Here is a 23616-nt window from a genome sequence, read left to right as displayed (position 1 = left end):
CTGAACCCGTTTTGACTGACAGCGATGTTGAAACATACCGGCATTGAAGCACGTTGGAGCTCAGACCCATGTGGATATCAGTGGAAGAGGTTGTTTGACAAAGTGCCGTGACTGCATCAGCTGAAGAGAAAGAAGGTCAAGTCATACACCTGCGAGTGCATGTTGCTGTGGTTTTATGGTATAGATGAAGCAGAACAACCTCAAATAAGCATTCCTTTTATTTTTAATGGCTTTGCTATAATACGAAAAGTTTTATGATGGAGCCGTAAGATGAGCTTCCCGTTTTAAAGACCAGCAGCCGCCACTGGTTTACACTATCTATTATACTGTATCATTTATTTCACTGTGTTGCAAATCTCGGGTAATTTGCATGATAGCATCACAAACAAACATGGAGGAGAGTGAATGTAATACAAAATTGGTGCAATTCTGACCAGAAGAGGTTCTAAACAAAAGGAGGAAAATGACCAAGTATTACAAGTATCTTTGACGAACATTTATTTCAAGATATAATATCATATAAACATATTCATGCTGTCATTTTTATAAACTATTTATTCACTGAATTTAAAAAAATAACATGTGCTAAGTGGCACTAGGTATCATTATCTCGATATGAAATGACCTTATATCAATAATGAGATTTTGGTTGGATTATACAGATATAAGGAAGTTTTTTTTTTTTTTTATCTTTAAGACTTATAAAACATTTATGCCATTACTGCTGTCATTTGTCCATTTAGCACAATCAATCACAGAGTTATAGTTTCCAGTTAATTGCCACATGACAACACTTTTCACATTCACGACATAACTGGAGGCTTCAGTTCAGTAGCATTTTCTTCTTCCGTGGTTTGAGCGGGTGAATACAGCTTCTTCCGGCAACACCTGGAGGGAAAGTCAACAGTGGCAAAGGTACGGTGATGAAAACTGTCAGTGAACTGTTTCTACTGAAATAAAACATGAAATGAAATAGGTAGATTTTTTATTAAATACAGGCAATATCAGAGCAGCATATAGTCTTGCTAAATTACTGTCCAATAGAAGTTGAAATATACTCAAAATGTATATTGAGTAAATGTGGAAAGGTGGGGTGCAAGATGTTTTTCTGGAGCATTTTTTACAATATTGGTCAAAATCCCCTTCACACCCCGATTACAACTAATCAATTAAATTCTCTGTCACAAAAATAAAAAATGTAGTCACCTGTGGAATGACCAGGACTGAAAAAACACCATCCAATCATTTTAAGCACTCAATCGAAATGACTGAACGGTGATATGTCTATCAAACTCAACTGCCATTTGTCCCTCTCCCCTCTGCACATACCCCTCTTTGTGCATGAATCGTGCTTTCTCAGAGGCTTGGAGCACTTGTTCAGGAAACAAAGCCAGAGCCAGAGCTTGGCTATATTAGCTACAATAGGATGGAAAGTTCACCGGCAAACTGCTTTGTCACTAACATGAACCACTAGGAAATGTAACACTAGCCAGATAGGTATGAACTGGGGCTGTTCTGTAAGAGCGGGGGTGTAGGAGGAGACTGAATGAGGTATGCATGGATCCAGGAGCCGGGGCCACCGGAGCCGGATGAATTGTTGCTGTGCAGCGCTCGTGAACTCTGGAGAGCAAGCATTGTGCATGCCAGTACTCTGGAGGCGTGGCTTCGGGGTAGGGTGACCAGGTGCTCACGAGCCACATGTGGGACAAGGAGTGTGTTTGTGTGGGACACATAACTGTAATGCTGGAACAAAGTCTAGATTTTTAAACAATGTCCATCTAATTGTTGAGCTGATAAATATCAATAACAACAATTTGATTTGGTTGCACACAGTATGCGTATTTTTACACTGGGCATTTATTTTTGGTTTTTTTCCACAGGTTTCAACAACTTTTTTTGCTTGTAAAAACAAAACAAAAAAAACTACTTGTAGAAACTCAAAAAAGAAACCTCAAGTTTTAAATAATGTAATTAAATGCCTTTAGAAAATTAGTTTTTTTTTTTTTTTTGAGAACATGTTCTCAACCCTCAAAGGTAAACTAATCTATGTGCAGTAAAACAAAAAGGCATAACTGACAACATTAGAACAGCTGTTTCCACTTCCAGCCAACCTAAAATTACTTGGACCAAAAACCTCCATACACAGAACAGTCAAACATTTAGCATTCTAACACAGTAAAGAACAAAAAACAAATATCCACATACTTAACAAAAGCATATTTTGTCACCTCAAGTCTCTCAGTTCAAACACCAAACATAAAAGTAGGTAAAACAGAATATAGGTCAAATCTAACCAAACTTCACATACATGCAGTGTTTGGCTTCAAGTCGTACTCGCCTCCATGTGCAATGGAGAAATAAGTTGGGCATAGTTCGCAGAATACACTCTGTGAATCATTATTGCATTTTCTTTTTTTGCGCTGAGTTTCCATGATTTCCGCCAATATTTGCATGTGTTGGTGTCTGAGGCTTTTGCCTTTGTTTTCTGTGTGTCAGTGGGCGGAGCTCAGGAGGACACCGGTGACGGGCTGATGGACTTCTGACCCCACGTGTATGTTGGTTGATTGACAGCGGACACAGCCAATGGTGATAGCACTGTCACCGCTATAAAATGAAAGTCATGTTTAGCAAAAGGCGACTGTCCTGCACTTTGGAGAGCCAGAGCCAATCAAATGTGGGACATTGTCTCAATTTGCGGGACGTGGAGAAAAAAAATAGTCATAATGCTGTGCAGTCCCACACAAAGCGGGACACCTGGGGCCTCATGTACAAAGACTTGCGTGGATTTCATACTGAAACCTGCCGTACGCACAAATCCAGAAAAGTCCGAACGCACAAAAAAATCCAGATGTATGAAACTGTGCGTACGCCCGAATCCAAGTACACTTCCTTTATTCATCCCAATCAGCGTGGAATTGAGCGCATATGTTGGAGTACCTGACTCCTCCCTCTCCACGCCCACATTTAAATATGCAAATCAGCATAAACGGGGTCTGCAGGTGGGGTTCCCTCTGGGATTCCCCTGTCTGCAGGATCAGACGATGACGTCAAGGTGGACGCGAAGCGGAGGCCGAAACAGGCGGAAGGAGAAAAGAGACGAACTGAGACCGTTCGAGGAAAGAGTCGCCGATATTGTGACACTTTTCTTGCAGGGCTGATGCGGATCACCCCCAAGATAAATATATATTTAGTATTAGTGTAAGTCACACATTAGTTCATTCTACGGGTCATACAACAGTCTGATCACAGCCAAACAGGATAAAGGTTCATGTGTGATCATGTCAGGATATCAAAGAGGAAATCAAAGACTGACTCCTGTTTAATCACTCAAATTATTATTTTCCAACAATGAGACAGAAGACAGTCAGACCCAGTATCATCCTCCTGTCACAGAGGCTTCCTGTTGACTCCCCAGCGTTAGCTGGTCCTCCGGTCCACCACAGCCCACTGCTGGTGCCCGTCCGACCGGCACGGGTCTGTGCTGACCCGAGTCACCAGAGGACATCGTGAGGACAATCGGCGGAGTCAATGAGTGACTGGACCGACTAATAAATGTTCTCACAGACATGAACACTATATTTATCAACCAATGAATTTTATGTCCTTGTCTCTTTATATGGTTGTTGCTGAATGATCATCCGGACAGGATTGGCATTGATGGATACAGGGTCTAATTGGTTCTGGTTCTGGTGGTGGATGTGCTGCTCTGACAGTAGGATGACGTGCCGGTGTGTTCATTGTTCTTCTGTGTATCTCCGATGTGCACATCAATCAGAGGAATGGCCTTTTCCACATTATTAACAGTTTCTAAGTGTCACCTCTAAGTGTCGCCAATGGTTCCAAAGCACTAGAAACGTGCGTACGCCAGCTATGGACTTGGCGTGAAGGAGCGCACATTTCCACGGTCATTTCAGTCTTTATACATCTGAACGTGGGCGTGGAAAAGGGCGTACGCCAGGTTTTTGTGCGTACGCACGCTTTGTACATGAGGCCCCTGGTCACCCTACTTCGGGGGGGATGTCTGAAGAAAGGGGTTTGGACTTCTGAATTGAGTATTTTCGAAATGCAGCTTGCTCAAACCGTTTTTCTAAGATCTCATACCCCACATTTAAGACAAGTATGTTGCAAAATAATTTAAATGTGAAATACTCCCTGTAATATTACGACATGTGTTTTCATATTAACAAAGGACTGTAGTATAACCTCTTACTGGTCAGTTTGGACCTTTATAGCATATTTTGGTGATGTTTAACAGTATAATTCAACTAAAAAGGAGGTGGAGACCCTCTCTACATTTAAGAGTAGGTTTAAAACTTTCCTTTTTGATGAAGCTTATAGTTAGGGTGGCTCAGGCTGCTCTTAGTTATAATGCTAAAGGTTTAGGCTGGGAGACTCATCATGATACTCTGACCTCCTCTGTCCTCCTCTTCTCCTCTATTCACACCCCAGAAAATATATATTACTGACTTGAATTCTTTCCCTGAGTCTCTGTGCCTTACGTCCTCACAGGTTTTCCCTGGATCATCTCTGGACCTGCTGCTGTGGTCCTGCTTCTGTCCTGCCTCCATCACCATCACTCATTTATCCATATAGTTGTGACAGTGTTTATTATGTAGATACTTGGATGGTAGAGGTTTCTATTTTTGGAACTAACAGCTGCAGTAGTAGTATATCCACTGTTAGTAGTCATTTGGAGAAGTAATGATAGCATTTTTTAGACTAGTCATCGGTAGTTCTACTAGCAACAACAGTTCTAGGCTGTAACAGTTCTAGTTCAGTTTGCTGTGCATCCATGTGTTTCCCTTATTTCCCCCCTTCTCCCCACTCCTCCAATCTCTCTCTCTCTCTCTCTCTCTTTTTCTTCCTTTAATCCTCTCTCTTTAACCCTAACTGGTCATTTCAGACGACCATTCTCCGATATTGCAGGAGTCGGGTTCTGCTCCAGGTTTCTGCCTTGATTGATTCGTTGATTGGTTGACTGATTGATTGAAGGTATCTTCATTTTCTTGTCTGTACCGGTCAAAATGATAAGTAAACCAACACATGAGTCTGAATCTGAGCTACTATATGTAACTTATTAAGCTAGAGTATCTTACCAAGGGCAATGTTTCTCAAAAGCCAATGTTAATCATTTTTACATTGCTACTTAACAACATTCTTGCTTTTGGAAAGACTAATTGTTAAAGAAAGGTTCAACATTTCCTCTGTCTGGTGTACAGTGTAATGTGGGATATTATCATTAACATCAACTGTAAAACTAGTTGTGAGGAATGTGAATAAAGGTAATGAGAATGACTTCATCAAATATAAATGACAAACTCAATTTGAGATCAAACCCAAGCTACATTTGACATAGGCAAAATACAAATGCACAATACAAAATCTGCCATAAAGGAAGAGTAGTTTTACCCAGGGAATGGCTGCATCTGGCTGAGGGTTTCGGGCAGAGGCATTCCAAAGCTCTCGGGCAGCAGGAGACTCAGCAACCCTGACAGAGCAGTAAGGCTTCCCATGAGGATGTAAGGCAGTGAAACAGAATAGGTCCCTGTGGCCACACATCACAGAAGACGGACAAGTGAAAAACAACTCCAGCTACAATGGTGCCATTGACGGGTTAACAACAAAAACACAAAAGTTTGAAGGAACTTAAAAGTAGTTTTATGTGGCTGCTTTAATCATTTAGATTCAGTCTGCTAAACCCAAGTGAAGCAATAAATTTCACAAGGCGTTAGTTTTTAAAAGGAGTGTTTTATCCGACCTGAGTACTAATCACCTCCTTTGTTTTTGTCTTTTGAGTATTATTTTATTTTTGTAGAAGCACCAGTCTCTTGTTAGTATCGGTTTATCAGTGTTGGAGTGGGTGACCATAGATTGTTTACTTGGTTTACTTAACCCTTAATCTAGTGGTGAATTTGTGGATTGCAGCCAACTAGTTGAGTTTGTTATTGTCCACTGTAAGATTTTTGGGAATAGCAGATTTAAATAGAAAAAGAAAAAAACAAAACAAAAACAATATTCTGAGCTACTGTGGAAAATACAAATATACATACAATGCAACACAGCTTAAATTTGTGTGATGATACACTCATGAAAACATAATAAAATAAGTGAAAAAGTAAATGGAGCTTACTAATATCAGCGCCCAGTCACATAACACTTTGCGCCTGGGTTGCTACGCACTTTGGTTTAGTCAGTGTTCCAAAGATGAGCAGGTTAGGTGAGGTGGAAAATCTTAAATCCCTGTTAAGTGTGAGTGTCACTAAATGTGTTTGCTGAAAGTGTTATCCCTGTCCTGTCTCATACAGACACTCCAGTTCTGCACAGGATAAGTGGTTCACAGTTCACACATTAATGTTCATCACTTTAGTATTTTATGGAGGGGCAAGAGAGAGAAAAGGCCTCACCAGGGACCAGTTTACGTCACAAGAACAATTTTGACTTTTTATTAAGTATTACTGATAACATGTTTATCAGTAAGTGCTATGGCAATAAATCTGAATATTTCTTCCACCTTGGTTAGGTTTCCATGCAAAGAACTAGACCAGGGGTGGCCAACCCTGGTCCTGGAGAGCCACTATCCTGCATGTTTTCGATGTATCCCTCTTCCAACACACCTGATTCAAATGATAACCCTATCATCAAGCTCTGCAGAAGCCTGATAATGACTGTAAGGTGTACTGGAAGAGGGAAATATGGAAAACAGGCAGGATAGTGGCTCTCCAGGACCAGGGTGGGCCATCCTTGAGCTAGATATTAGTATGCTTGTGTAACTTCTAGATCAGGGGTGTCCAATCCTGGTCCTTGAGGGCCGATATCCTGCATGTTTTTGATGTATCCCTCTTCCAACACACCTGATTCAAATGATAAGCCTATCATCAAGCTCTGCAGAAGTCTGATAACAACCGTAAGGTGTGCTGGAAGAGGTAAATGCACTAAAATATGCAGGATACCGGCCCTCGAGGACCAGGACTGGACACCCCTGTTCTACATATTCACATGTCCTTAAGATGAGTGACGGTACATTGACATACTTCAGCACATCCTTACTTAAGTAAACAAAGTATGGGGCAATGATGCCGCCTATTCTGGCGGCCATGGAGCAGACACCAAGTGCTGTATTTCTCAGTACAGTCGGGTAGACTTCAGCTGTGTATGCGTACACAATAGTGTATCCTGTCGTTACTGCAAACTTCCCCATCATCTCCAGTGATATGGCTACAACAGTCATATCTAGAGGGAATAAGGCATAATATTGTAGAGTTTATTTATTTAATGAGACATGACTGATAATAAATAATAGTTTCATACTAGTGCAGCATCAAAAAGTTTCATACCTGTAGGTATTAGTTGAATGAGCAATAGAAAAACACCTCCAATCAAAAGAGTTGAGGATGTACTTAGTCGTCTGGAGCACCAGCGGAACAAAAACCATGAGGAGATGTACGCTGGAACCTCCACCACAGCTGACAGGAAACAGTTGAAGTGTGGGTTACCATGAAGGTTTGACGTGTTCAAGGACAGACCAAAATAGCCAATGTTCACAACAATCCTGTGGGAATAAATATTAACAAATGTAAGGGACTAGTTATTCTGTGTGACTCAGTGGCATTCTGTGTCATTTCCTGTTCTGATGACTTATTAAGACTGTTTGTGCAAAAATCCATCTTCATCTCAAGTCAGAACAAAATGAACACATACATGCTGTGCAGTTACATAAAACCTGATTTTGATCTCAGTTTCAGGCTTCACAGCACTTGACAGGTCCTTATTTGTTGTTACTTCATTGGGTCAATGGGGGGTTCTTCTGAGGCCAGAGGTGTATGTGAATGTGTGTGTGTCAGTGTGTGTGTGTGTGTGATTCTGTATATAGGCATTTGCGTCCATGTGCTGTGGTGCATGTAAGAGTTTGTGCTGGGTCACTGTTCTTGTACAGCAGGGACTCACCAGACCAGCCACAGCGTGAGCGAGATCCAGCGGATGTTACTAAAACGAAGCAGGTCCCAGATGTTGCGGGACTTCTTCTTGTCAGACTGAATTCTTGGCTAAAGGGCAGCAAAGCAAAGAACAACAAACACATGACAAGCACAGCCAGTTAGTCTAGAGATAATTTCAGATCAGATTTCAGCCAAACTGAACACTTTAAAGGTTACTGTGAAATAACGTAAGGGGATAAAATGCAAGTACTAATTTGTTGTTATGTCTTTAGTGTTGCTGGCACCATTGTTTCTTATTCTACACAACTTAGACTGTAATTCTATTTTCAATATCTGTTATGCATTGTTCACTGCTGAGTTTTTGTATTTTGTACAGTCTTTATGTATTCTGTGTTTTGTGTATTTTAAAAGCTCAGATACAGGACAGGTTTTGCACAATAGTTTAGGCTATTAATGCTTTGCTCTGTGGCAGCAATCTGTACTACATATTTGTCCTTATACAAATAAACAGTAAATAAATGCAGAATAAAAAGTACAATTCAGAAAAAGGCTGCACTTATAAATGGTTGGTTTATAAATGCTTTATACTAAAATTGTTAATTATGTTACAACATGTGATCTCACTGACCAACAATTAAAATGAATTTCTAGTGTTTCACCCACTGACTTGGGCTCACTATTTGGTAATGAATGATAAATCTATTTCCACTGTTGAATCTCAGATATTTAGTTACTTAACATACATTGTCTTTTCCCTTTGTCAACCTCTTTTTGCCACTTTAAACATGTACATGTCAAACCTATTGTCGTTGTCATATCAGTATGACAGGATGGCAGGTGATAGCATACTGGAAAAAAACAAAAACAAAACTCATTTTGGAAAACCGCATTTCTAAAGCCTCTGTGTGTATGAATCTGACTTTGTGTGGTTAGATAATACCTTAAAAATTTATCAAATGAATGAGGGGGAAAAGAGAGGAAGCTGAGTAACCATGTCATGCTTCATAATAAAGGTATATGTAGGATCACTATTTGGCAAACAACAGGTCACTGTTGCTCTTTTTCTTATAAGTTGCAACAGCTTATTCTGTATGAGGGTAGCCTTATTGTAAAATGGTATTTAGCCTTCTGTATTGCTGTAGCACTGATGTATGATTACAATACAATGAGGTCTACGACTCTGATTTTAGTTCCTTTTTTTAAACAATAAACATAAATAAGTTCACACTGCAGCCAAAGAACATTTTAAGCATTATGGATATGTGCAGTTACATGGGTCTGTGTATATGTAACGTTTACAGAGGTGCTTTATGATATTTATAGATGATAATGCAAATCCTAAATGTGAGCTGTTAAAAAGCAAGAGTTGTTTCTGGTTCTTAAGCAATTGCAGTTTTCCACTGTAGCTGTTTCATGCACAGAATATATAAAATGCAGTGTAAAAGAAAGAAACATTACCTCAGCATAATCCCTACTGTTAACAGACTGTATAACAATATAGTCAATGGACAGCAGAATGGAGAATCTCTGTCACTTTGTTGGACTTTGTTCCCTTTTACTTTTACTGAAGTGAAGAAAAGGTGTCTGACAGGCAGACTACTATCTTCTCTAAACAGTGTTCATTCATGTACAAAACAGTAAATGATTACTGCACAGTGAGCAGTGAACTTGAAAAGGTTAATCCTCATTTACACTTTAGAATGTTCTGGACGTCCCCCCATCAAAGTCTAACTGATCAAGACAAGTACTCGTGCAGAAACAGGTAAGAACTGCTTCAGAGCTTAGGGTCACAGAAAACATATAGGTGCAGTTTGTAGAACTTAAAGTGACAAATGAAAGGGAATACAACATTCTTAATTAAATTAATTAAATAATTCTAATCATTACCATGTAATGATGTGATAATCAATGAAAGTCTACACAGAATGAGTAGTGCCTACTAATAGTGCTTGTGAACTGCAGTGCATTTGCACCTACAATCCGCTCCCTTTAAAGGACATGTACATTCACAAATGTGCATTAATAGTACACTAATACCAGTGTTGTATAGGAACAAAGTACGAATACTTCCCTATTGTACTTAAGTATGTTTTGGCAGAATTTGTACTTTACTGAGTATTTTTTATTCTGTTAACTTTCAGTTTTACTTTGCTACATTTCCTAACTCAGTTGGATACTTCTACTCCAATACATCTTTAATGCACACTATTGTTACTCGTTACAAAATATGAATGAAAGGAAATTTTGTGTTTTCATAGCTGAGATTACTGGTGACTGCAATAAAGTCAGGAAGCTGATTTACCATTGGGCCTAATGGCGCAATGTGCAAGTGCAAACGCCGGTCCACACTCAACCTGTGGGTGATCTGTAGATGTGAGGAAGAGTTGAATGAAGCTACACCAAAAAACAGGTTGGTTTTATGTCAGTGGTTTAGACTTTGGATTCCATGTTTACAATGTGTAATGTTGGCTCCATGCTTTGAGGTGCCACATAAATTTCATAGATTTCTTTCTTTTCTTTTTTTTTTTTTTTTTTTTCAAAATTCAGACATTTCTAATACCAGCAGTAGCCTACTCCTGTTTAGGTTTTTGAAACCTTGTTTTTGAAGTGTGTGATGTAGGCATCATTTTCAATATTTTGACTGATTGTCTTTTACTTTATTATGTTTGTAGCTTTATTATGTTATTAACATTTACTTGTACTTTTGCTTTCATTACTTGAGTACAATTCATTGTAGATTACTTGATACACTTAAGTACAATAAATACTAGATACTTGAAGACTTTAACGTGAGTAGCATTTCTGTTGGTGACTTGAACTTCTATCAAAGTCAATTTTTGGTAGGGTACCTGTACTTCTACTGAAGTGTGACATTCCAGTATTTTATACAACACTGACCAATACACCCCCTTATCAGCACACACATTGGGCTATGGTGAAAACTACAAAGAGCAAAAACCCTTAAATTGTATATCTTTAATTAGCAGAGACATGCACACACAGAGCTCGCCATAATTACAATCCAATTCATTTAGCTTATTTTGCCTCTCTAGTATTTTGTGCCTATGACATCTGCTGACATTTTTGCCAAAATAAGCTATAGCTTTTAATGTCAGTGAATGCATCTTTGATTTCACAGTTACAAATTACATTAATACTCATGTTCTGTTTAGCACTCACAACTGGCAGCACCATCACACAGCATCAGACGTGCCAAACTAAAAAAGAGGCTGTGCACATTGTCATTATTATGTCCTCTACAATTACAGGTTTACATAATAAGTAGAATTTTGTTCATATAGAACCTTTCAAAATCTGATATAAAAAGTACTTCTCAATAGGCAACAAAAACTAAAATAAAGAATTTTTATAAACATTACAACAAAACACCCCATAGGCACAATACTCATACAAACTAGCCACTACGTAGAACAGAGCTTTATGTCAGAACAAACAACCAGATTTAATGATCGCATATCCTAAAGGCAGCATTTATACTGAGAGTAAAATTGGCCCAAGAATTGACCCATGTGACACACCAAAAATCCTCTGAACGTACCAGTACGTTTGAATGCAATGGGCTACCAAGTAGTTTTCTCAGCTCTGATTATCTGGTTTCTCAACTCACAGAGTAAATGTCATCATTAAACCAGAGGTGAAATGAATGTAGGTATTAACTTCAGCTTAAGAGAAGCTGGAGCATCAAGGGCTCATACAGCATGTTTCAATGTTAACGAATGTCATCAAAATGACAAAATGATAGCCTATGCAACAGAAGACAATGCAACAATGGACTGTTTCTGAAATGACATTTTCCAAGTTGGATGCTAAATGGCATCTGATATAATATAATGAGATCTGAGTTAAAATCATTCTGTTCAAGGATTGTACCCAAAGTAAAACCGAGTTCAAGATTATGGTCACCATTAGGGCCATCATACTGTATATTATTCTGTGGCATATGTTAGATTATTACCTCCGCCAAGGAGGTTATGTTTTTGCCAGGGTTTGTTTGTTTGTTTGTCTGTCTGTTTGTCTGTCCGTTAGTGTGCAACATAACTCAAAAAGTTATGGACAGATTTTGATGAAATTTTCAGGGTTTGTTGGAAATGGGATAAGGAAGAAATGATTAAATTTTGGTGGTGATCGGGGGTGGGGGGGGGGCCCACGGGGGGGCCCATTTCCAACAAACCCTGAAAATTTCATCAAAATCTGTCCATAACTTTTTGAGTTATGTTGCACACTAACGTACAGACAAACAGACAGACAAACAAACAAACCCTGGCAAAAACATAACCTCCTTGGCGTGGGGGGGGCCCACGGGGGGGGCCACTGATCAGCCTTGGCGGAGGTCTGCACTCTCCGAGTGCTTCTAGTTAACACATAAAATCACCAGGTAGTAAAATCCGAGCACTCAGATTAAAAAAAAAAGTTGCTGTTTGGTTTAGGTGGAAGGATGAGTCTCAAAGGTTTTGAGTAGTAATGAGAGAACATCCAAAATGATCTTAAAAATCCACACCAAATCCAGTGACTGACTTTAATAGGACATTTTTATTTTTGATCAAATGATGATTCAAGTCTAAGATATGAAGAAAAAGAAAGAGTGAATGATTCATGCATTTTTACACAGATAACACTAACTACTATGCAGTTATTTCCCTGAAGCTTAATGAGTCTGATCAAAAAATTAATTGTGAGAAATGTTTTTGTAAGGGGGTTGAATGGTGAGTAATTGTTATGACTTGGGGCTTTTATTCATACTGATCCACTACCTACTCTATAGCATGTATTAAAGCTATACCGTATGATGTGGCATTTTTACACTTTTCTTTTGTCATCTTAAAATGCTCCTAATAAGTGTGTGTCAAACTAAAATGTAAAAGAAATCCACCAGGTATTGAAACTCAGAAATGTTTAATTCTCATATATTTCTGATAAAAGTCTGACCAATCATTTTAGTCGGTCCGAATGAAATAATTGGCCGAACCTGACTGAGCCTCCTGTCAATCATCTATTACGGCCGTCCAGCATCCGATCCATTATCGCCGTCTCACATCCGATATGTGTCCCTCTGAATCTGACGCTTCACTCGCGCTGCTTCTCCTGTCACTGACCACAGTCTGTCTAGGATGTGTTTGGATAGAACTGACATGCACATGTGGAAGGGAATAAACGGATTTATGAACAGAAATGACAACTGAGGGGCACAAACGGGAGTCTGATGAATGAATGATGGAGATAAAAGTCCAGAAGTCAGCTGTACTGGACTGAACAGGTCTGCATAAAGCTCAGCTTTTATGACGGTGGGACTCATACAGGTACATGTACATGGTGTCACACATGTAAGATGATGTAGGATGATAATTGTATGGACTAGGAAACTTCAAATGTCCACGGAAAATTCGCAGAGGCTGCGCGTTCACAGTGCGCGCGCCCATCCCCTGGGCACTGCAGTGAAGACACTGACCCAGTACTGCACAGACCAGGTCTACTGATGGCACAGGAGCCGCGGGCCCGCGGCAGGTGGATGATGCATCTGATTACTGAGGGAGGGGTCCGCGGACACGCCAAAACGGACCGGACCTCCGCCTCTGCTTCCTCCTCTGTTTCCATCGCGCATCAGGTGAGAGGAGGAGACAGGAGGAGGAGCCTCAGAGCTCAGGCAGAAGGAAGGGGGCGGGGCTTTGGAGGGAGGCAGGTTGTTCATGTTCAAACTTTTACTAAGTGCTGTGAGAAATGCCACATCGGTAGGTATAGCTTTAAGAATAAGTTACTATTGTGATTTACCCCAGTAGAACGCAAAACCATATTCATGAAACTAAAAGCCATGAAACAGAACTCTAAATGACCTCACTAACCTCTTGAACCTGCTTTATAACACAGGCAAGAAATGTGGATGTGTTTGCAGTCTATATCGTCACCACTGGAGGGCACTAAATCCTACAAAATGCACTCTTAAATAAAAAAGGCACATTTGCAGTCATTCAGTCTACTTCAGCGCACAACAAGACAAGAACACTGTTCTTACCTGCAAGGGGGTAAAGATGATTGGTGGAGGCTCAATTTTATTTGTCTTTGCGGCATCTTTTATTATGACCTCAGCATCTTCTACTCTACCCTGAGAGAGTAGCCAGCGGGGAGACTCTGGGATGAACCTGTCTCAGTAGTAGACAAACAGAGTGAAACAAAGACTGATTCAGCATGTTACTGGTTATTACTTAAATCCTCAAAAACAATTTTGATAGTTATTTTGCAAGAATGGTTTACAGTGTAATTTGTGTAGTACAACATGGGCCAAAGATTTTCAGTTCTTATCTCTGTGGCATCCTACAATCAAATATTAAACCTCATACAGTCTAACACACAGTGGTGTAGTCCAGGGTATACGGTGGTGTATGGTGTATACCTACTTATTTTTCAGTCCTCATTGCATATCCCACTTCTAAATCCCCCTGATGCGCACTGTTCAGTAGCATCTGAGCCAAATTGCCCATTTTTAATCCCCCGGACGGTGACCCGCCCTACTTGCCTCTAATTGACTAGTACTCGCTGCCTTCACAGAATAGATTGGTTAACTTTAGGCATGAGGACTGATGAGCCAATCAGAGGTAGAGTAGGGCAGGTTATGCTGAGGAAAATATTGTTAACTAGTGCTGGCCCCCTCTGGAACCTGATTGGACACCTCAGGTGCCAGTGCCACCCCAGTTGATTGACAGGTCACCGCACATCTCATTGAAAGATACGCGAATATTGGAAATGTGAACGAGAAAGGCAGAATAAATGTCTTTCAAGTGAGTGACACATAACGAGAGAACCTATTTTCATGGAATACATAATTCTGAGGTAAGTTTTAACATGGTTTCAGAATGACTAACTGTTTTAAACTACTGGCCATATGACTGCACATTTAGAGAAGAGATTTTGTCACAATTAGTTAAAATGTGTGAGTAGTAACGTTAAGAAAGGCTAACATTATTTAGGCTAATGTTATTTAGGCTAACGTTATGAAAGGCTAATGTTATGAAAGGCTAACGTTATCCTATGTTTGCCTCATGTTGAATACATTTACATTCATGTAGCTGCTTGTGTGACCAGTAACACCTACAAACTGCTCCTGATCAAGTCATGATAGTTTTATAACAGTGAGCAAATACTACTGACTGATTTTTGGGTAAACTAAATAGAGTAGTCTTACATGTCACTGTTTATAAAACAGGGCATTTTTCTGGACTACTTTAAAATTTAAAAAAAAAAAGCCAAAATTTGAGAGTATTCCCACTTCTCCAGGGACCACCACACCACTGCTAACACATGGTGGACATGGGGAACTAACTCTAGAGACTTCTGGGGACAACTCCAGCCATTTTTCATCCAGTTCATGTTTTGATACCAACCCAAAATATATAAAATCTATTACAGACATCATGAATAATTTCAATTCAAAACAATCAACAGAGTATAAGCATATATCTTAAAGTGTAATAGTTTTATGATAAAAGTAAACCCACATTAGGACAGCACTATAGCATCCTATGGGACTTAGAGTCCATTTGGGAAGGTTTCCTGCTGAAAAGGTAACTTGTGATGTTTAATTGCACTTTTTGAGACAGTTTCTTTCTTGTTAAAGAGTAAACTCCAAAATATATTTGTTATAAGTTTGCAGAATACTTGGTCTTTATTGCTCTCTTTGTTGAAATGTAAGTAGGCCTACTACACTTGAATTTTCCTATTTTCACTTTATACCTCTGCTTTCTACTTTTGAAGATCTATTTCAGATACTGCTCTGGGGTTTAGATACTTTTATGTTGCAAGCTCTCACAAGATCAATTTTGTAACCAAATAGAAATCGATCAACCTAGCAGTGAAGGTTTGTACCCTTTTAGGCAGTAAAGGTGAATGCAAGCACAAGAAGCCAACTGAAGAAACTGCAGAGTGCTGCCTCCTTAAACATGGCTTTAACAACTTCAACCAAGTACCAAAGTAAGTCTGAGGCCTCAGCTTCTAGTAGGCTAACATCCTAACTCCACAGGTGATCTGGAACACTGGGGTGACTATTAGAGACATATGAGCTGATATTACTGGATATTGTCTCCATAAGAAGGACATTAACAGCATCACTTGACTTTCCCAATCAAAGGAGCTAGAAAAGGTTTGTCAGCTCTCAATAACACAAGCAGCTGCCCTCCTTCCTCTGATAGTGAACATGACTAACACACTAGAAAAATAACTTCAATAGCTGGTAAGTACAATTCACGTAAAAAAACAAAATAGTAATAACAATAATTGTGCGCATACACACACACACACACACACACACACACACACACAAGAAAACTCACACCTACCTACCACCAGAGAGGTGCAAGGAGGCAGCAAGGCAGGGATAAGCCTAAGGCTAGCATCCTCCAATCTCTGATGAAGAAAGCACCCAGGGGCAGCAGCAAGTAGCCCAAAGAAAAGAACAAACATGAACCAAGAGTGGCGAACGCCGTCCGTACACGTGGGTTTAATATCTCTGTTCCTGAGCAGAAAAAAATAACAAAATAAACACAGAGGGATTAAGCATCACTATGAACAAAAAACAGCAAATCTGGGAGTAGATAGAAACTCATACCTAACACAAAAGCACACATATAAATGGAGACTCTTGTCATCCCAACAACAAAGAATATAGCGCAGAACACTGGCCAGGATGGAGCGAAGGCCTGGATGGATGAGAACAGTGTCTGTGTTGCGAGGGCAACAAACAATACAACTTTCCTCCCATACCTGAAAAGGACATGAGACACAGATGCTTGTAAAAAGTATTGAGTCCCTTGGATGTTTTCCCCTTTTATTGCTTTTATAAATGGAATCACGGTCACTGTAATTTGGATTCTTTGTCTATTAATCCATCAGAGAGACTGCATTTTAAGTTGTGCAATATTGTTTATTGTATCCAGTGTGCAATGTTTTTTGTTAGTTTGTTGTCAATTTATTTTTCTTCTTCTTCTTCTTCTTCTTCTTCTTCTTCTTCTTCTTATTATTATTATTATTATTATTATTATTATTATTATTATTATTATTATTATTTATTACTTCTATTACTTCAATTACTTCAATTACTTATTACTTATCATTGTTACAACTACTATTACTGTTATCACTTCAGTCACAGGTGTTTAAATACTATAATAATAGGCACCTGTGACAGAAAGGTCCAGTTGTGGATGAATCAGTATCCCTGGCAACAATTACACCATAAACACAGAAGAACACTCCAGAGTCATGAGCATCTCCTGGACTTCTGTCAGATTCATCATTAGATAATGAAGGAAGGTATATGGTACATGTGCAAACCTGCCTAGAACAGGACATTCTCACAAAATGAGCTTGAAGAGAAAGAAGACTAATGAGGGAGAGCACCAAGACACCTATTACCACTCTGAAAGTGTTAGAAGCTTCAGCAGTTGAGATGGGAGAGACTGTGCATATGACAACTGTTCCTCACCAGTCACAGCTTTTCTTTTATTTGGCAAAGAGCAAGTCACTGTTGAAGAAATCTCAATTAGAATTCACACAAAGACACATGGGAGTCTCCCATCGTCGTGTCAGAATAGTCTCCTCCCACTTGGAGACTGGTCTGATGAGAAAATTGAATTTGTCATTAGACTAGTATGTGGCCAGTGGGGAACCATGGATTCTAGATGTGGTAGTTTTTATGCTGGGGAGAGCAGACTTTTGGGAAAATATATTAGTCTATATTTTAGTGGCATAATAATTGTTTGGGAAGTCATTCTTTAAAATGTAAACAAAAATTAATATACAGTATTCATACCCAGGCATGCCTGCAGAGTGAAATTGTGAGGAACCAGCCAGGCTTGGGTCCCACCTGGATTCCCTGGGTGGTCAGACTGAAATACTTCTGTTGTTACCAATGTATTTGATTTTAAAGAAAACCAGGCAATTCATGTTGGGTTAAGTTTTGAAAGGATGCATTATTTATTTATTTTCAGATATTTCAGTTGATGGTTAATAGTAAAACAGAATCATAACAAAGCTGATAATTATTAAGAGAAAATGCTTTAATTTAAGTAATTTCAGGAAATGCTTTTATATTGAAGTCTGTCAAAACAGGAAGTACCTTTAGATTGTGTTGACAAAAGAAAACAACTTTACACTTTCTAGATGTGGAGGGCCAGTTACCTGTTTGTGTTCTGTAAGTTGCAGCATGTCTTATAAACATGCAGCTTGAGAAGAAACCCACCTGGTCATTGAACACAGAAACTCTAACTACACCATAACCTGTCGGCATGCATGACGAAGCCAGGAGAGAATGTGGCATTCCTGTTTTTAACTTCATTTCCCATCATGCAGTGTTGCGCTTCTGTGATTGTAAGGCAATTGTGCTCCAAAATCACTGATATCTCTGAAAATATTGGTCCTATCAACTGGCCGAGATATTTAATGTGGAGATGGGACAATTCCTCAACTGTAGGTACCAAATCGGCCAGTTAAAAACGTCTCAATTTGTCAGAATCGTGCTGACACACACATACACACACACTGACACACACACACACTGACACACACACACACACACACACACACACATACACAGACGCTCTGAGTCCTTCCAGTGTTATGATATTAAAGATAATGACCGTCATTTGTTTTGTATTGAAATCAAAAGTAACAGAAAAGAATGCATTCATAATGACCTTAAATATTCTTTGAAAGGGCTTTACAGTAATGTTACTGGATGAGTTCATCACATTCACATTACTTGATGACTTGATGAAGCTTACTGGTGTAACACAAAGATTCCGAAGAAATACAATGTCCCTCAGTTTGTTTTGTATTGACATGGACGTGGATCAGAGACTTTTACACAGGACTGAACATGACGGTTTATTGCGACTCAATGCCATTCTGTGTCCGAATCTGCTGAACTCCGATCTGTCTGATTGGAATCTGTGCAGAACGGCTCTTCAGCGACCCAAAGTAATTTTAAACATAATGTGTGCACACTTGAAAACCCTTGGCCTGACATATCAGGCACACTACTGCCCCCAGTGGCCTGACTATTCAGTGCATGGCAAAGTTTTTGGACAGATGGACAGATGGACAGAGGGACGACTAACTGAGGACAATACCCTGCGGCCAGTATGGCCGAGGGTAAAAACTACTAATAACTCAAAAAGTACTGGTATCAATAAGCTGTTTTCACCTGTCGGATCCTTGACCCAAAGTACATAAGTACTCCAAAAGGCAAAGGCTAGGTCTGTCCAGTTTGTCAGTTATAAAGCAGACACACATACATGCACGCACACACACACACACACACACACACACCTACACACATACACACACACACACACACACACACACACACACACACACACAGAGGCCACTTGGCTTTAATAATATAGATAATAGAAGATAACCTGATTTGGTCTGTAAGAGGGCTAGCACTTGACAGATGATTTAATTTCCATCAAGACAGTGACCCAAAGTATAAAATAAAACCTCCAGAGTAAAAGTTCAGGATTGGTCAAGCAAAAGCCCAAACTTCAATCTGATAGAGAATTGGTGGCTGGATTTAAAAAAGGCTGGAAGAAGAATGAGTAAAAGTCTGTATGTTCAAGGCTGAACCACATAGACTCAGTGTAATGTCACTTAGTTGACATTACTATGTAGTTCTTTGTTTTCACTCTGACATTAGTTTGTAAATTATTGTCCAAAAAGCCAGATTATATTGACTGAGATTTCATTTTTGAAAGTAGTAAAAGGGGAAAACCTCCACGAGGGTCAACAGTTTTTATAGGTACTTTAACTCACAAGTAATAATGCTGCACAGGTTAACAACAACAACAACAACAACAACAACAACAACAACAGGTTAATAACAGTAACCAACTAACATGTAAGAGAATGAAAGTACAACATCAATCACATGTAGTTTGATATTCTTGCACATTTGATATGAAAGTGATCATAAATTCTGGTGAATCCATGGCACATGTCAGAGCTGTACCTTTTAGCCTTATTAACCCTTTATCAGGCAAGTGACTATTTTTGGTAATTTCCATACACATTACCAGACAGTGACGGCAACAGTTCCAGTAAGGACAGGGAGTCAACAATCTCAGGTCCAATGTGGTCTACAGGGTCTGTAAGGTCCACCTATGCATGAACAGTGAGTGTACCTGCTTTGTTAGGTACCATGAAGTAATGGTACTAATGTAAGGAATGATGTTCAAAGGGATCATGTGGATGAGGACAGGGGTCTGGATAAGCACTTGTGTTGGTCTAATGTTCTACAAGTCATGTTCTAATGTTCTAAAATACATGTTCCTTTCACCTTACATGTGTTTTCTTGTATTTTTTGTATTTACTTCTTGTATTTTTTTTTTTTTGCCACTTATGGGTAAGGAACCAAATATTATGGTAACTTCACTGACCTTAATTTTCTACAGTGCAATAAAATGTTTTTCAAAAATTTCACAAAATGTCTTGTTATGTCCTCCAGTAACACACTAAGGTTGGAATTTTGAATTTCAGAGTATTTCTATAAGTGCCCTATAAAGAGTTAAAACTGTTTTAGGTTACTGTGCATCACAAGTGTCATTAGTTCTGATGAACAGAGACTTCACTGTGTTGCCAAAGGCTGAGTGCTAACCACTAAAAGTAGGATGTTGAGGCCGTATTTGAATCTATATAATAATATATTTGTGGCTTATCTTAAAGATCTTCACAATTTATTTCACTAATTATAACTTTTCAGGGACTATGTTTTTGTTTGTTTTGGAAAACTGTCTTATTTAATATGTATGATTTTATTTGTAAGTAAGGTTAGATAGATGGATTACCTGAACTGGAAGAATGGAATGAAACTAGTCTGTCTTTTGTTTTACTTGGGAAACAAGCATGAGAAGACAGGATTCTAGAGTCACCAATAAGATCTTTGACTACACAGTACATTATTATTTAGTGAAATGCAATAGTGAGTCACAGAGCAGAACCTGATAAAGAGGGTTAATGTTTTAGAAAATGAAGGATTAAAAATGTAACAGCAAGAACTGGTCAAAACATGGGGGCTTAGTGATTTACAGCAGCTTGACCCGCATGTCTGTTATATTTAAAACAGCAGAAGTTCATCCATCATGTATTACCTATCAGAGAGTTGGCCTGAAACCAGGGAACCAGCGAACACACCGCAAAAGTTTATCGAAGATGTCAACGGGGTTTTCCAACTGTTATCACACACCAGGTCCCACTGCAAAAGCACACATATAATAGTACTTAGATCAGTGTGTTTAAGAAGCACAGACTTCATAACAATGTTGTTTTGTCTTTGTCCAAACTCCTCAGGTAGCATATATATCTAAATCATATATGCTACATAGTAGTAGCTATATAGTAATTATCATACAATAGATAAAGAATTTGTGATCATTATCATATTACAATAATACATCTGTATGTAATTATAGCTTATTTGACACTGTGTTGCCATTGCCCCACACTGCAAGTGTAACTGTTATATTTATATGTTTTTTGCCATTGAAATTTTAACGTGTTTGAAAATTTCAGACTCCTAAAAAATCTAAGATACATAAAGTTTTAAGGTGTTCCGGTGTGATCATCCATAGGCGTGTCCAGTACCATTCACCATTATCATGATAATACAACTCACACAACTTTATGCAAGCTAATGCACAGCCTATTGCATTAAAATGACCACATTATTACATGCTATACATCATTTTAAGTGTGCATTAACTGCATATTGTTTCACTGAGTCCATGATTCTGAAAGGTGTTTATACATTTAGCCAGTTATACAAAAGAAATAAGTAGAATGAAACATACTTTTAATTTTTTAATTATACTTTGCATGTGAATTGAATAGTCCCATATTTCCATATATATGCAATATAAACGTTTTTAATTAAAATATTAAAATATATAGTTTGGCACATATTTTGCAAGATTCTCCGTCATCTGTCAATTAATGACAACAACTGCCAAAGCACTTTCAAATGTGTTCTCCATAACAAACGCAGAGCTCCTGCAGAAGGTCACACCTTCAACATACATCCCACTGCTTTACCAGAAAACCACTCAGAAACACAAACCTCTGACACAATTGTAGAGGTGTAGACGCTCTGGTCGTACTCCCACCCGTCCAAACATCGCTCTTGTTCCACATTTGACAGGTTCACATCAACGCCAGGCATCAGTCCCCTCTGTGAGAAATCCTGCATCACATTCAGTTTGTATCTGGAGCACCTGCTGTGGACCAGAGCTCCGCTGTGGCTGTGGACCTCCAGGGGGATGCTGCTGTTTCTCCACGCGTCGCTGAGGTTGACGTGTGCGGGAATGACGCACCTGTGCGCCGGCGTGTCTGCCAGAAACACGATGATCATCCCGTGGAATCCGACGGGCAACAGGGATAAAGAGAGCAGATAAAATATCCGCTGCTGGAAAGGTCCCCATTCCCCCAGAAAGGAGGTGGCAGCTTCGTAGTCAGTCATGGAGCCAGTGTTTGCGGTGCGTCGGGCTGGGTGCGCACACAGTGGGGCAGAGTGGGCAGAGTGGACAGAGTGGACAGGAGAGTGCGGTGGAGAACATAACTGAGCATTTCAAAAGCTGGGGTTTTCTGCCCCACAACAAGCCCACCCACCAAGTCACAGAACAATCTGTTATTTGGTCTGTTTCCATTCCAGTTCCAGTTCCCAACTGTCAATCATTATCTATTGTAAAAGACTGAAGGTGCGTTTCAGAAATCATCACTTTCCATGTAACATTGCGTGACGTTTGTCACGTGCACACGTTTGCACAATTACTAAGACTCTGCGGTAACACTTGGGAAAGACTATCTGCAGTCCAAGGTCTGAGGTTCTACTGAGTACAAGGACACATGACACAGTCTTTAACAGGTTCATTTTTCAGATCATTTTCACTTTTGATGCGAAAAAGAATCTTCTTTGATGTGATCTGCTAAAGCTTATGTTTATTCATATTTAAATGACAATAAAATAAGATTCAACTGTCCAGAGTAACCTCAGGTCTTCTTGGGTTTAGTTTAAACCCTTAACCCATTAAAACCTGATGCTACTTTTGTGGCAGGTCCCATATGATTATTTTCCTCTAAATTTAACCTTTCTGAAGTAATTTATCACCACTTACTGTAATATTACCAGCTGTGTTTTGCATTGTTTCAGTAGAAATCATGTATTTTTCTATCATTAATTCACCAATCATGTGCATGTTCATTAAAGCTCAGATTAAAGTTGAGGGTTATTTTATCAGAAAACAAAACTGAAGAGAAATGTGAAGAAAACTCAAGAAAATGTGACTTTTTCAGCAATATCTATCATTAACTGAACATTAACCAAGTGTGTCCTTCCTCTGTCACTGATCCAACTCCGTGGGTTTTACTGGTGAATCAGTGTTGTAGAAGATGATGGTGTCTCCATGTTCACTACAGAGCCTCTGAACGTCCAGATGGTGATGACCATGAAAACGATGACAGACCTAATTATTTACATATATTGTAGGGCTGCATGATTAATCGAATCTAAATCAAAATCAGATTTTTTTAATAGGATGATTTTTCAAAAAGGGAACTCGTCAAATTGATTTCATCTCACTTGTGTCCACCGGCCACATAACTTCTGTGGGTCTATTGTGGAATT

The 23616-nt window shown here is 39.2% G+C and overlaps 1 protein-coding gene across 2 annotated transcripts; it reads right to left on the bottom strand.

The window, feature by feature from the left end:
* Positions 1-481: 481 nt before the first annotated feature.
* LOC115432483 (solute carrier family 22 member 5-like) lies at positions 482-22519 on the bottom strand. Of its 2 annotated transcripts, none has more exons than XM_030153342.1 (10): positions 22003-22519; positions 21089-21192; positions 16549-16703; positions 16284-16455; positions 13963-14089; positions 7945-8042; positions 7335-7549; positions 7048-7230; positions 5410-5545; positions 482-888 (listed from the first exon to the last, which is right to left on the bottom strand). In XM_030153342.1, exons 1-10 carry the CDS (start codon positions 22450-22452, stop codon positions 804-806), a joined length of 1725 nt encoding a protein of 574 aa, XP_030009202.1. In that variant the 5' UTR covers positions 22453-22519; the 3' UTR covers positions 482-803. The 2 variants fall into 2 exon arrangements, with proteins under 2 accessions (XP_030009202.1, XP_030009203.1); XM_030153343.1 differs by having other exon boundaries at positions 22054-22519.
* Positions 22520-23616: the final 1097 nt, after the last annotated feature.

This window comes from Sphaeramia orbicularis, chromosome 14 (assembly GCF_902148855.1).
Source record: "Sphaeramia orbicularis chromosome 14, fSphaOr1.1, whole genome shotgun sequence".
Classification (NCBI taxonomy): domain Eukaryota; kingdom Metazoa; phylum Chordata; class Actinopteri; order Kurtiformes; family Apogonidae; genus Sphaeramia; species Sphaeramia orbicularis.
This window is presented reverse-complemented; position numbering and strand designations above follow the sequence as displayed.

What these genes read in the sequence shown, in the direction of transcription:
- LOC115432483 (XM_030153342.1), bottom strand. Translation starts at nt 22,452, where the DNA reads ATGACTGACTACGAAGCTGCCACCTCCTTTCTGGGGGAATGGGGACCT. An exon ending in CAGTGGGATGTATGTTGAAG is followed by an intron (nt 21,193 to 22,002) that starts GTGTGACCTTCT and finishes GTGCTTTTGCAG; the next exon opens with TGGGACCTGGTGTGTGATAA. An exon ending in TCATCTTTACCCCCTTGCAG is followed by an intron (nt 8,043 to 13,962) that starts GTAAGAACAGTG and finishes GCTGCCCTTTAG; the next exon opens with CCAAGAATTCAGTCTGACAA.